The sequence below is a fragment of the Cadophora gregata genome, assembly GCF_030347475.1.
Source record: "Cadophora gregata isolate MNR1 chromosome Unknown scaffold_17, whole genome shotgun sequence".
Lineage (NCBI taxonomy): Eukaryota > Fungi > Ascomycota > Leotiomycetes > Helotiales > Ploettnerulaceae > Cadophora > Cadophora gregata.
In genome coordinates, this window is record NW_026695940.1 from 818,834 (window position 1) to 832,741 (window position 13,908).

At 50.7% G+C, this 13,908-nt stretch overlaps 2 protein-coding genes across 3 annotated transcripts; one reads left to right on the plus strand and one right to left on the minus strand.

Annotated features, from left to right (window-relative positions):
* Window positions 1–418: 418 nt before the first annotated feature.
* Window positions 419–4,855, minus strand: SSN6 (glucose repression mediator protein). Its single transcript, XM_058499533.1, has 8 exons — window positions 4,209–4,855; window positions 3,955–4,158; window positions 3,825–3,907; window positions 3,596–3,775; window positions 3,448–3,540; window positions 3,243–3,399; window positions 2,945–3,189; window positions 419–2,886 (listed from the first exon to the last, which is right to left on the minus strand). The coding sequence occupies exons 1-8, from the start codon at window positions 4,363–4,365 to the stop codon at window positions 1,279–1,281; spliced, it is 2,727 nt and encodes a 908-aa protein (XP_058350577.1). The 5' UTR covers window positions 4,366–4,855; the 3' UTR covers window positions 419–1,278.
* A 5,247-nt stretch (window positions 4,856–10,102) lies between these two features.
* ONS95_006096 (uncharacterized protein) lies at window positions 10,103–13,868 on the plus strand. Of its 2 annotated transcripts, XM_058499534.1 has the most exons (6): window positions 10,103–11,369; window positions 11,459–11,475; window positions 11,538–11,689; window positions 11,760–12,857; window positions 12,916–13,365; window positions 13,415–13,868. In XM_058499534.1, exons 1-6 carry the CDS (start codon window positions 11,320–11,322, stop codon window positions 13,439–13,441), a joined length of 1,794 nt encoding a protein of 597 aa, XP_058350578.1. In that variant the 5' UTR covers window positions 10,103–11,319; the 3' UTR covers window positions 13,442–13,868. The 2 variants fall into 2 exon arrangements, with proteins under 2 accessions (XP_058350578.1, XP_058350579.1); XM_058499535.1 differs by having other exon boundaries at window positions 10,103–11,689.
* The last annotated feature ends 40 nt before the right edge of the window (window positions 13,869–13,908 follow it).

Here is a 13,908-nt window from a genome sequence, read left to right on the forward strand (position 1 = left end):
TTTGACATACCTATGACTGAAGACACTTGAAGACACCTCCACAATCATTTCATAAGTCCTCAAACATCCGAACGACATTGGTATCATTAATCACTCCAGGTTTTAGATTATACAACCTTATTACAACTTCCATGTCCTTCGCGTCGCTTAGACGTGTAAAAACGCAAAAGTCTTATAAGAAGACACACCACTGTGCTGCACAGTGTCTGCTAATGCCCACGGATTGTCGAGAGCATCAGCGATTTCTCGATAGCAATATTGAGGCTATGTTCCCCGGATATGAGGATACATACAACCTGTGATAAAGCCAGAGAGTACATGTTGACTGTATCTCCACAGCTTTCGAGATCCATCTACAAGCCGAGACAAAGCCAAAGTCGTGGGAATGAGAAATGCTCATTCTGTGGTGATTTTGGCACAGGATGTAAAAATCATTGATATATATAAGTTCGTTGTTGCTGGAGAATTAAGTTTTGAATGATAAGGGATTTAAATCGTTCCTAATCGTTTGGCAGCAGCTCTTGTCAAAAACGGAAGGACGACTTGGTTGCCACACACTTAGTCTTCCACATCTGGGACTTGGGGACTTATTCTGTGATTGCTTTTGATTCGGTGTCGCCATTGAATTATATTACATTAGAACTTTTATCTTCGTAGCGAACGTCCCATCAGTCCCTTCAGTTCAGTGAATCAATCCTACCTGCTCGGTGCGTATACACACCTCAATGTTCCCATTTTCTTTGCAAGACATAACTGCTACTTTCATCAGTGCACTAGGAAAGTGGAAATCTAGGTAGCAGGGTCGCAAAAATTAATGGCTTTGTTGTCTCTTGCCTGCTTGCTTCACCCACAAACCAGCCATCTCAAGGTCAGTCGGGCAATGCTTCTCGAGCGATTTTTGGATGTGATGCACCACCAGTTGCAAGCACCACAAGCCAAAGTATATCATTGAAAGACAGGGTGAAGAGATATATGATGGCTTACAGTATTGTCTTCAGTCTGACATACTGTTCACTACATGAAGTGGTGGTGGGGAACCAGGGGACATCCAAACCGGAACATCTTTAATCTCCCCTCCAAAATCAATGTCCAAAGTTACTTCAGACACTCAGTCTTTAAGAGGACCATGTTCTCAAATATAATCCACAAGCAACAAAGTATACAAAAAACCCGGTTGAATAATCAATCTTTACACTAAAGCTTATCTCAAGAGCATTGAAGCACTTCTACAGAATTCATCAACAGTCATCACGAACAAAAGAGATCCCCACTATATAACTAAACCTCCACCTTTGGTTGTCCATTTGTAACGCCGTTCACATGCCCGTTCGGACCAGTTGGAGAGGCCGTTTTAGCCTCCCCGGAAGCCGAACCCGGTCCGGATGCTGTGACTGATGCAATGCCACCCTTCTTGTCCTCATCGGCTTCATCATCATAATCCTCATCAACATCCATCTTTCGTGCTGCACGTTCCGGCTCCCCAGCTGGCGGTGGGGGAGGCGGTGGAATCTCAGCTCGTTCTCTCTCCCGTTGCTCTCGCTCTCGCTGTTCCCTATCACGTTGCTCTCTTTCACGCTGCTCTCTCTCTTCGCTTGAGTAGTCCTTTGGCGCAGGTGGAGGGGGTGGCGGGGGTAGCTCATGAACTGGAGTATGAACAGATGGTGGACCCTGCTGCATCGGTGGCAAATGGTTTTGGGGCAGGGCGTGAGTCGGAGGATGGTGTGCAGCTTCAGAGGGGTGATAGTTCTCGTTGGCTCTACGCTGTTCCTCGACCCGACGTTGGTCCTCAGAACGTCGCTGATCCTCACGACGTTGATCATCCATGCGTCTCTGATCCTCCGCACGGCGAGCTTCGGAAGAGCTACGGCGGAAACTTTCGCGGGGTGGGGTGGAAGGACGGCGATGATGCATGTCATCCAAACGAGCACGGTTCTCATCTGAAGCCGGTTTCTTCATCGATGTGTCCTCCTCCCATTCACGCATCCTTTTAGGCCCAACGGACCCAGGCCTATCTCCATTCCGCTCTGCAGCAGCGGCTTCAGCAGCAGCCAAAGCAGAGGCTGGAGCAGGAGCACCACCCTCAATACCACCAGGATTAGAAATATCTGGATGGTGAGGGTATTGTTGTTGCTGTTGGTGTGGGTACCCGGATTTTGGCGAAGGCATACGATTATCCAGAATGGGTCGCACTTCCGGTCGAGGACTGGTACCTCGGCCGAACGGTGGGAGAGATCCAGGGCCGGAACCGTTCATGTTAGCTTGAGCAGGAGGTAAGACTGAAGCGCCTGGGCCAGCATAATTGGGATTCGAGACACGTTGAGGGGGCGGAGGTGGCGGTCCAGGAGGCTGCGAGAGACCGGGACCAGGATAAGGACCCATTGCTGCATGATGATCACGAGGAGGTGTGCGACGACCACTTGGGCCACTTGGTCCTCCTGGAGATGGTCCTGGAGGCAACCTTGATTCAAAAGGTCTCATCTGCTCTGGCTGCCTTGGGCTTTGAGCACGTGGAGGCGGCGGGATCGGGCCAGGGCCTCGAGCTTGGTCTCTTTGGTCGTACGGATTTCCAGGATGCGGTGGTGGGTTAATTTCAGCGAGTCGGCCCCAGCCGTTGGCAGGCGGGCCAAGTGGAGGGCCTGGAGGAGGAGGTTGAGGAGCAGAATTTCCCCATTGTGGCCCTGGAGGACCAGTAGCGCCGGTTGCTTGGTAAGCTTGAGGATGTACATCTTGGGGCAGAGGAGCGCTGGTTTGTACTGGAAGTCCGTTGGTCTGTCCACTACGAAGTAATTGAAGCCGTGCTTTAATGTGCACATTTGAAGGATCAAGTTCAGCTGCACGCTGGTATGCATCGAGCGCGTCGTTGATCTGATTGTTGCAAGATTCGTACTAGAACCGATGGTTAGTTGCTGTGCAAACGAACTTGGCTTAAGATGAGCCAACTTACCAGAGTCCCCAAGTCGTACCAGACCTCGGAAATGTACGGGTTCAGGCGTATCGCGCGGGAATATGCATCAAGTGCATCTCGGTACTGGTTGATCTGGTAATACAAGACGCCAATCGAGCACCAGAATGTTGGGTTACGTCCGTCGCGGTAGACCGCTTGCTGATATGCCTCGTACGCCTTTGGGTACTTCTGTTGTGACATGTAGCATCGTCCAAGCAGATACCAGCTTTGCGCATCATTTTGATCTGCCACGTGTTAGTGTGTGGAATGTCAGAGTGATCAAAATGAAGAGTCCTACCTGAGCCGACAGACTTCTCCAGGTACTCAATTGCTTGCTCCTGACTGCTGAAACTGTTGCTTTGCTGGTGATGCAACCAGCCAAGTTGCTGTAGGACCTTTGCATGATTTGGATCACGGTCGAGAACACGCCTGTATGCCAGTTTCGCGTTGTCGTACTAAAACGGTTGTCAAATTAACATCTTCGTCGGCAGAGATCTACCTACGTCTTTCTGTTGTTCATGGACATGGCCGATTTGGAACCAGATATCCTCTTCGGTCAAAGGAGTTGGCGGGACTGAGACGATGTACCGGAAACACTATTCAAGTCAGCTGTCTGGGAAACATCACCAGCCTTCGCTTCGATTTTCGTACCTCAAGACTCTGTTGATATTTCTGTTGCTGCTTGTAAATTATGCCAAGACGGAAATAGATTTCGTTGGCCTTTTCGAAGTCTGGCTGCATGCGCATCACTTGGGAGAATGCTTCTTCAGCATGCTCAAGAGATCCATAGCGGTCATAAAGAATCCCGATGCCATACCACAATTTAGGTTCCTACAGTACATTAACAACGGTACCGAGATATCGGGTCGATAAGGCTAACCTTCGGATCCCTCAAATGGTAAAGCGCTTGTTGGTAAGCCGAATATGCTTGTTGCAAATCGTCCATCATCAGATAGCAATGACCTTGAAGGTTAGCAGAGGAAAATTGAAAATGTTCAGGCAGCACTTACCAAGACTTCCCCAGACTTCGCCATTATTGACTTCGAGTTTCAGTATACTTTGAAGGTACTCAACAGCTTTGTGGAACTGCTCTTGTGTTCGAAGGATGCAGCTTATGGCGTTCATTGCTGGGATAGATCTAGGATTGGCGCGGAGGGCATGTTCGTAAGCCGCGATAGCCTCGTCAAGATTGTTGAGAAGTTCCGCGAAGCTCCCTGAGATATTGTTAGTGCGCTCACTGATGGTTGGAGATAAGTGGCTGTACCAATCTGCATCCAAACCGCTTCATTGATACCGGCGATTTGTTGCATGGCGGGTGTGAAGTGCTGCTGATGTTGAGCCATCCCTGGCGGAGGCGGACCACCTGCCTGGCCATGATGCATTTGCATTCCTCCAGGAGGGGAAGGATGATGGGTTGCCATCGTTGAGATCAAGGCTCGGTCGGGGGACGCGGTATTGCTTTGGCTTTGGGCTGCGACCAAGAAGTATTCGAGCTACCTTTCCAGGAGGCTCTTGCTCAACAGGCTCTCCAATTAATCTATCCTGATGAATTATAGAGGGTTTAGATCTCAAGATGCGACAGCGGTAAGTGCTGGTAGGGCGAAGGTTGAGCTCTCCAGAAGGTGAGCTTTGGAGGCGCGGAGGTGTGCTGTGGCAACGGAGCTGTCAACACGCTCCTATGATGCAGACAGAATGCGCAGACTTCGGGAGTGCCGCCTCGTCCCTGGTCAGTAATTACAGCAGATATTGATGCTCAGGTGAAATGTTGGAAGCGCCGACGAGGTTCAAAGCTGTCGCGAAAGCTGCGATGCAGAATGAAGTGATGTTGCCAGCAGGGCCCGACAGACGCAGACACAGGCAGAGTGAAGCAGAACAGAGCAGAGTTGAGTTGAGGAGAGAGGAGAAGGGCAGGACGGACAGGGCAAGAAAACGGCACCGCCATTCGTGATGAACTCACCTCAGACAGCCAAAAACTTACCGAACCCGCACTTGCCCGTTGGGATTCCATGCGGGTCCGCCACCCCTGTTGCAAGCGCAGATGCATCCCTGCCGCTGGATTACGCCAGAGAGGGGGGGATAATTGTGAATATCGAGGGCCTTGGCAGAGCAATCTAGACCTCAACGGGCATATGATTCAGCCAGATCCTGACAGCTGTGGATCCATGTCTCCCCTAGTCCCTCCCTCGTCCGCGCCGCACTTGCAAGGCCCCCGCAGCTTCCACAAAAACACATGCGAGCGAAGGTTAAACTGCTTCTGACCGACAGCCGGGGGGAGAGGGAGAAGGGAAGGAGAAGGGGGGCAGGAGCGGGTTGGCGCCGAGCTTCTGTCTGGGCACAGTCGGACGACACGGAATGCAATTGGCAATTGGCCTCGTCCAATAATGACCACGACCCGTCGCCTTCCCCTTCTTCTTCTTCTTCTTCTTCTTCTTCTTCTTCTTCTTCCCCCTTCGACTCAGTCCATCCTCTCCTCTCTACCACCACTCTGCTCTGGCTTCTGGCTCTGACAGATCATGGCAAATCTGCTCCAGCTCGTGCTCCAGCTCCAGCTCCACTACTGACCGACCTACCTTTATCCTCCAGTCAAGTCAACTCCTGATATGACATAGGAGGAGATCAACCTGCCTGAAATTTAGATTTACCTATACCTTCACTACAGTACTGTACGTTGCATTACATTATTATTGCCGAAGGACCCCTCTCCCCAGTCCAGTTTCCCTCCCGCCATCCTCCACCACCCATCATGGCATCAGTACTGTACTGTACTGCAGTAGTCCGGGCCAACGCCCTCCTGTCACGAGTAATAAGCCGTGAGCCGCCCTTGATCTGACCTGGCTTTGGGCTTTGCCTAGCTCGATGTCACCCGGGTGCTGAAGCCTTGGGTGATGAAATCTACCCAGCCATCCAGTTCCAGCGGAGCCAGCTTGATTAAAACGGCGCGGCGCCAGCTAACCTTTGTGCGGGTTAGGTCTCGGTCGGGGCCAGATGGGCCGTCAGGGATGAGCACGGAGTGTGGCTGATCGCTGCTGATTAACTTAGCGCAGCATTCTTCTGGACACCAACACAGATTCATCGAGAAGAGGTACAGATCCTCGTACGTGCGCTTGAGTTTGAAACTTCCAAGATCTCGATGGCAGGAAGCTCGATAAAAGATACATAACAGTGAAGAATGACAGCCTGAAGACGAATACGTTATCTGCTTGTCATGCAACCCGAGACTTCAACTTTTCACCAGTTAGGTCGAGGACTGGTGATGGAAACAATTACCGTTGTTTCACAAGACCAGTAGCCTCACCATCGCCCGCTTGAGTTTGGCAGAGACATAGTTCGATTCTCGCCAAATAGGCTTTGCATTATCCTGCCTCCTTCTCACCAGGTGCAAGAGAGACTTGCTCTCCGCGACAGTCATTTTTGAACTGTTCATTGTCGACATTTGGCTGATGGATGTACGGTTGACGAGATTCGTGTTTCAAAGGATAATCTTGTGATATTGGTCTAAAGCAATATCAGCAGACGCCTAAAAGTACCTGTCGTTGTTTCGGAAGCCAAGATGCACCTCAGCTCGTTTCTTTCAGATCTCACCAAGCCAAGGGGCGCACAACAGAGATCCGTGTGGAGGGAATGATAATGCGTTCCTCCTGTCACACAACATGAAAGTTCGTCGACTCGTCTCCTGTAGGCTCGTAACCGCAACCTAGACCGTTTCTTCCAAGCGGGCCCTGTTGCATTTGGTCGGTCAGTAAAAGCTTCGGCTTCTTTCCCAAGCACGTAGGGCAGTATGCTGGTCAATTCATCAAGATCGGACTGTGAATAGCCCTCTCCATTGCTCTCCATTGCTCACCGTCGCAAAAACGCGTCCCACAAGTTGCTATTTTTATGCCCCCCAGAAAGAAATATAATACAGTATTTGGCCAACTGGATGGCAGCTTGTAACTTACATTATCTCTCCAGACATCTTGTTATCTACAGGGGACGAGTTCCCCGCACCCACCCAGACTCTGCACGAACGAGCGTGAGCGGCCCGTCGTACGCCTTAAATTGAAACCGATCGACCATCTGGTTGGAAAAGCAAAAGTCAAAATCTCAAAAAGAGGCAGCGACATAGCCGCTATTACTGGTCATCTTCCTTGAACATCCAAATCGGCCAAATCCCTTTCTGTGAATGGCGTCGTATCGCCGAGCACTGTCCCCCGTCCTCGCAGGTCCTTTCGCCCAAGCAAACCTTCGTCACTGCACCGATTCTACTAATGCCATCATGCATCAATGTACTAGAAGACGCCTTGGAACTTTCTCCACAGAGACTCTTACGGTATTTCTTGCGTCGCCAGGCATAACCTCCCTGCCCGGCCTGTCTCAGCCATGCACAAGCAAGCCTTCAACACCCTTCCAGTCGACGAGATGCTGTCTCTGGTTCTAATGAAAAGGCGTGGCTGATGCTTGGCGCACTCTGAAACTTATTTTAGCCGAGCCATCTTGTCGTACGATGCAAAGAGAGCGTCTGTGCAAAGAAAGACTGCTCGTGATCTCAGAATTCCTGGGTAAATGCCGACAAAGCACCAGAATACCCATACGTAGAGGAGTGGACTCCATCAACATTCGATTATAGGATTATGTTCTTCCATACTCTACATTCTCGTTTTCTGGACATCTTCCCAGGATCCGAACCATGGGAAGTCCCTTGTAATCACGTGATATTCAGCTGGAGCCCGTGGAGTGGCGCCTTCGAGGAAGCCCGCCGTTCCAAAAGCAAATAAATCTCTTATCTAAAGACTGTCCAACGAGCTTCGGATCAGCACTGCAGAATATACATACCCCGAGGCAAGCCCCCAGTATTGAAGAGTGCTGGCAGCCAATTGCCACTAGACGACCAGGAAACGTTCCCATACAAGTGCACACTTCGAGGGAATGGCCGCGGCGCCACTGACCAAGTGGCATGGCATTTTTATTTTAACTTCCTAACGAATGGACCTCGTCCAACAGCAAGACAGAAGGGAGGAAATGTTTCTTCCGGCTGCCCTTGTTCATTCCATTATGACAGGTCTGATGATTCATCCAGCCACAAGAGCCAGCAACCGGCCTCGAGCCGGCCTGGCATCTTCGTCTCCCCCACGAAGCAAAATTACGCTTGAGGACTAGATTTGGGTGTCAGATCGGCAGCTCGCACATGCAGCTAGCCGAGGATGAGCTTACCGCTGCTCTCGCCCACCTCTCTCCTGCAAACAGCCCAAAGCCTCACGATGCATGCTCGGAGAGCCGATCTGAGGAGGCGGGCGCCTTGGCATATTAGTCTCGGTTCCAGTCAAGCCTTTTTTTTCCCTCTTTGACACCGTTCCCGAGGAAAGACCCACCACACCCCATCTCCATCAGATTAAGCTCCGTCCTGTCGAGGTCTGGTAATAATCTCCTCACTCAAACTCAGAAAGCACCCAGGACAAACGACATGCAGCATGGAAAGCCATAGACTTCTGCACCAGAATTGCGACCAATAGCATGGTAAAAGCCACTCGTACCACTAGTTGCGCCGAACTCTCAGGAGAACGTGGATTGTACCTATGTTCGTGCTGAGCCACGAACAACCTCCTTTGGCGGAGCATCGTCTCGAACGACGCCACGAATCATGACATGAGACTGGAGATCTGAAAGTTTCGAATATCTGTAACTCTAGATTTTGGACCTTTGCTACAGTAATAAGAGGTCGAAGAGATGGGATGAAATGAAACTTGTTTCTGAAATGATCTGGAAAGGTGAGACGCCTGGCTGATCGACTATTTGACTGTCTCATCACGTGACGTATTAAATATGGTGTATGGTGATGCGTGCTTTTGGAAATCGCAGTCGAAGATGTCGCGGCCTGGAGTTTGTGACTTTTTGAGGTGAATCTGGGGTGTAGTTGGGGCAGAGTTCAGTTGACAGAAACCTGGGAAGATTCCGTGATAGCCGCCGGAACTCAATGGTAGGTAGTATATGGTCAAATCGAGGACCAGCACATTGGTAAAGTCCGTAGCTTCGGTATCGTTGCTGGATCAGACATGTCTCCACGTCGACGCATGAGGAAGTCTATGACGAAGCTTCTTTCAGATGCCTCTTGCCAGGTAGCAATATGCTTGGGATCACATGGTATCAGGGTATGCCGAATGAGGAGCCAGCGGATACAATATATCACGAATCTCACGAATTTCGCTTGCAACTTTGGTTGGCCACTTCTCAAGAGAGGATACTTAGCTTAATATGCGTTTGCCTGCTTCTTTTGCGCGTGTTATGTTCTAAATAGGTCTGATCGTGTACGGATTCTGACATGACATCCGTGACCGAGCATTTGGGTTACTTCAACGAAGAATGTTGAGCCGAGACTTGGGGATACCTATCAAGAAGTCCACCATGTAACACCAGTTGTCACAAGCCGACAACTTCGGCATTCGACCCTCGTAAGCTCCAAATGTCTTTTCCTGCATATGGATATTCAAGACCCTCCCCATTCTCTCCGTGATAACTCCAAGACTCTAAATCGTGCACGGGCCATTCAATGTGACAACCCAAATAAATTAAGCTCGAAGCGGAAGAGAGCAAGTCAACTTAAATTTTCATTATTGTCGAGTCGTTTCCGTGCGGGACGGGGCCTAGACACAATAATCCAGGCCAGCTAGACAAGAAGGTTCGGCCTATCGTTCTATTCTCATGCGCGGCAGCCAACGGTACGCCTGTCTTTGAACGATGATGACCTGGACTACTGGACTTGGCTTGATTCTCCCTTGTCCTGGAACATGGAGATGAAGACTTGTGGTAGGAATTATTGGCATGATAGACAGCCCGCCATGTCGTCCTTACCTAATAATTGCTCTTGATATCGCCTTCCATTCTACAGTACACAAGACAACCGGCAACTGTTGCCTCATCGCGAAGCTGGCATAAACTTAAATTTACCTACCCGTCTACCTGCCCTGCGTTGCCCTATGTTTCATTTCATGCGCAGTCAGTCGGTGTGAGCCGTCAAATTCTTCCGCACCACGAATCCACTCCGCTTCTCCGGCTCCGCTATTTTTCTCTCCGCTACCAGATTTCGAGGTGAGGTTCGCCTCAGGAGTCAGGAATCAGGATGTGCTACAAGCCACGCGACCCTGCAAATCCAATCCCACCCAATCCAATCCAATGCATGCATCCATCTCGTCCCCGTCCCTTCCCTTGCCTTCGCATCCCGACAATCCAAAATCTAAATCCAATCCCGTTCCGGCTCATCATCATCCTTCTTGCAAACGCATTGCGAACTAGATATTTAGCAGTAACTGAAGATGACAGCCGGGCAAAGTCCTGAAGCCGGACTAATGTAACTCCAGATCACTGGCACACAGATTTGACACCAGAAAAACACAGGCCGACATCACATCACGACCAAGAAAACAGGACTTGGGAGGACCCCACAGAACGCACAGCATACCTAGGTGTCGCTCTGCCACCCCAGCGCCGTTTGTACCGGCCCTAGCAGAATCTACGGCACCTGCGAACTGGCATTTGTTGCCCTCACCTGTAGCTTACTGCAGTGATCTGAGTATGTGTCATCCTAACAACAGCACTAAAGAAAGCACAGTGCAGTGTTCACCCGCGCCACCCCACGCGGTTATTCTGAAGTTCTCCTGGGGAAGCATCAACGTCCTCGACTCGAGAGGCAGAGCAGACCAGCAGACAACGAAGCACAGCACAGCACAGCACAGCACACACCTGCAGCCTTCAATCATCCTCCTGCACATCAAGCATCCCCAGCCGGCCCTGGAGGGACCCCCGTTTCGTAATTCAAGCACAGCAGGCTGGCATCTGGTGGCATCGTGCAAGCCCTGGCCAGGGGCCACAGGCGTCGATCTCGCTGTAATTGGATCTTTTGCGGCGGGCTCCATCGCCGGCGCACCCCCAGCCCAGCCCATGCCAGGCCCTGGTCTCTGGTCTCTGCTCCCTGTCACTGGTTACGCAGAGGCGCTCCCCTGTCTGCAACTGTATCCGCTTCCACGCCCACGCCCACGCCCATTCTACTGTACAGTACCAGTAGCCCAGCCGAGCCAAGATAGGGCCCTCTGGATGCGCTAGAGCCCTAGGGGAAAGACTAATGCTAAGGCTAAGCCTACCCTATCCTACCCTACCTAGCATCTGTTCTCCACAATCACAATCCGGCACCACGTCTACTTTCGTCTGGTCGATTTGGACTTGCCTGGCGTTCCATTCCTCATCTCGAACCCTCCAAGTTCAACATCGACACCATTACCATTACCATTACCATCACCGCCCCAGCCTCAACCTCAACCTCAACCACCTCAGCACCCAGCACCAGCATCGTCCCACGGCGACGCATCGCCGCCCGTACTGCAGCGCGTACTCCGCTGTGCGCAACAATGGCTAAGGAGGTCCTGGATTCCAACAGGATTAACTATCTCATCTGGCGGTACGTGTTTCCTCGTGATCCACTCAATCGGGTTGGGTTTTCAGGTACAGGACTGCCGTCGCTAACGTGAGAATGTGCTTGCCTCACAGGTATCTCGTAGAATCAGGTTGGTATCCCGACTCAGGAGCTCTTCTGCCCTCTATGAGAGAACTAATCACCCCCTTCTAGACTACAAAGAGACTGCTGTTCGGCTTCAGCAGGAGTGGAACATTCAAGATCCGCAACAGCTTTCATTCGCACCCCATGTCACGAATCATGCACTAGTGGCGGTTTTGAACAGAGGACTGCTGTACAATGTCCAGGAACGCGAGCTCACACAGGTATGTTACAGCTGGCCGTGGAGCACTCACTAATCATGGCCTTGGGCGGCGCAACTGACGACGTCGACAGCTTCCAGAGCCCCCTCGCGATGTTCCTGCCCCTGCATCTGGATTTTTCGGGCCTTTAATGCCAGCATCGCCGCCAGCCGAAGCTGAAGAAGATCATGAAAATCTCAGAAAACGGCAACTTGACAACGATCAACCCCAACATCCGCCAGGACCACCAGGGAAGCGACCCCGGCTCAGCAATGGCTACGAAAATGGAAATGGGAACGGGACTGCATTCGAGCCAACTCCTATGGATGTCGACGATGATCAGAACGGTGACGAGAACGCCTATCCGTCGCCCGAGCAGCTCCCCTCACCTGTCGTGGCCACGATCGGACCGGAACAGGGCACTCAGGTCGAGAAGGTCAACGAACTCTCGACCGAAACGATCTTCCTCGAGCTCTCAGAGGACCCTTCGTCCAAAAACGTTGTTCTCCTCCAATGCGAGTTCAGTCCACGTGATCCGTCGCTCTTGGCAGCTGCCGGCACCGACGCCCTCGCCCGCATGTGGAGCCTCTCGCGAATCAGCCCGGACTCAACTTCTGGTTCCGAAAGCCCCGGTAAGGCTACGTATGCGCCTCATCAAAATCTTCTTGACGACGGTGTATCTCCGAATACTACTGTCACTGGCCTGGCATGGTCATCTAATGGCGCAGTCATTGCAGTATCAAGTGAGCCAATCGAAGATGGCACCGCAAGAATTGAATTCTGGCATTCTGACGGAATGCCGCTGGCTACGTTCAATGGATTTGATTCACCAGTCATCTGTCTTCGATGGAATCCTTCAAATACATCTTGTCTAGCACTTTCTCCACAGGAAGATGTCAAGGAAGATACCAAGAATGCTGTTATAACTGTTATGCACCCTGCTCTCGAGAGTATGGTCAAGTATCATATCCCAAATCACAATCTTCACGACCAACCACTAGAAGCCAGCTGGACAGGAGATGCAGAGTTTTTTGTTTGCGGTGGTAACATTCTTCAAGAGTTCCTCTGTGTCGAAAATGTTATTACCCCAGGAAGAAAGTTTGAGACTGCACAAGGGGAAGTGCTTTCCAAGATTACATATGATCCACGATCACATCTACTTGCTACCGCAAGTGATTCAGGCACTATATCCGTAGGTTCTTCGTTTTTTTGGCTTGCTGTTTTGTTCATAATCGCTGACTTCAAAGTAGATTTGGGATCAATCTGGGCAATGCAGATCGTTCAATGCACACCAAGGCTTGATAACATCTTTAATATGGCAGCCTCTTCAAACTCCTCTTGGACCAGCGGATGAAACAGAACGATATCTCGCATCGGCCGGAGAGGACGGTGCAATCAGTATATGGAACGTTCGATCGTCAGATACGAAATCAAAATCATCAATGACCATGGGATCAGCAGTTGTCGCCCTCGCCTTCACCCCAGACGGGGCATTCATTGCTGGCGGTACCAACGAGCGAATACTCATCTGGAAAGCAGACGACGTCAATCTGCCGCGTGCAACATGGACGCGAGGAGACGAGTTGGGATGGAGAACACCGCAATCTCACGATTCTGGATCAGACGAACAACAAGAGGATCAATTCTCTTTGTGCTGGGATGCTGATGGGCAGAAACTTGCATACGGAGTGAATAGTCGCGTACGTCTACCATATTTTCCATGAGAATTGTTATACTAACGCTACATAGTTGGCAGTGATAAATTTCCGACGATGAGCACAAGATCGGATCAAGCTATTAAAGTTTTGTTTGTTATAGACTTAGCATTTGAAAATGCAACACACGATCGACAGTATTCAGGTCCTACGAGCCATACCTAGGCCGGACAAGCAATATGACTGCATGGTATTATACCCATCTGCACACCAATACTACCGCATCCTGTAAGGGCTGCAACCAGTAAGTGCACAGCGAACACCGATCCGCGACCCAGTGTGGGACTATAGGAAGATCGAAGCGAAGACCAGGAACAGACCTATATTGTAGAGTAGGGAAGGAACGATGTTTGAACGGTTCAATAGCCATCTTGTAGTATAACGAGGCACGCGGGCGTTGGATAGGATTGGGAGCGCACGCCATACCTCGATACCACAAAATGGGTGGGCACATAGTTTTGGCGTATAGATATGTGGTTTTGACAGCAATGCGAATTGGTAAACAACTGAAAGTCTCAACACTACAAC

Excerpts from the sequence above, each read along its gene's own strand:
- SSN6 (XM_058499533.1), bottom strand. The coding sequence starts at position 4,365 with ATGGCAACCCATCATCCTTCCCCTCCTGGAGGAATGCAAATGCATCAT. Across the intron at positions 3,908-3,954 it reads CGAAGTCTGGGGAAGTCTTG|GTCATTGCTATCTGATGATG; the intron begins GTAAGTGCTGCC and ends CTAACCTTCAAG. Across the intron at positions 3,190-3,242 it reads GGAGAAGTCTGTCGGCTCAG|ATCAAAATGATGCGCAAAGC; the intron begins GTAGGACTCTTC and ends AACACGTGGCAG.
- ONS95_006096 (XM_058499534.1), top strand. The coding sequence starts at position 11,320 with ATGGCTAAGGAGGTCCTGGATTCCAACAGGATTAACTATCTCATCTGG. Across the intron at positions 12,858-12,915 it reads GTGATTCAGGCACTATATCC|ATTTGGGATCAATCTGGGCA; the intron begins GTAGGTTCTTCG and ends ACTTCAAAGTAG. Across the intron at positions 13,366-13,414 it reads CATACGGAGTGAATAGTCGC|TTGGCAGTGATAAATTTCCG; the intron begins GTACGTCTACCA and ends AACGCTACATAG.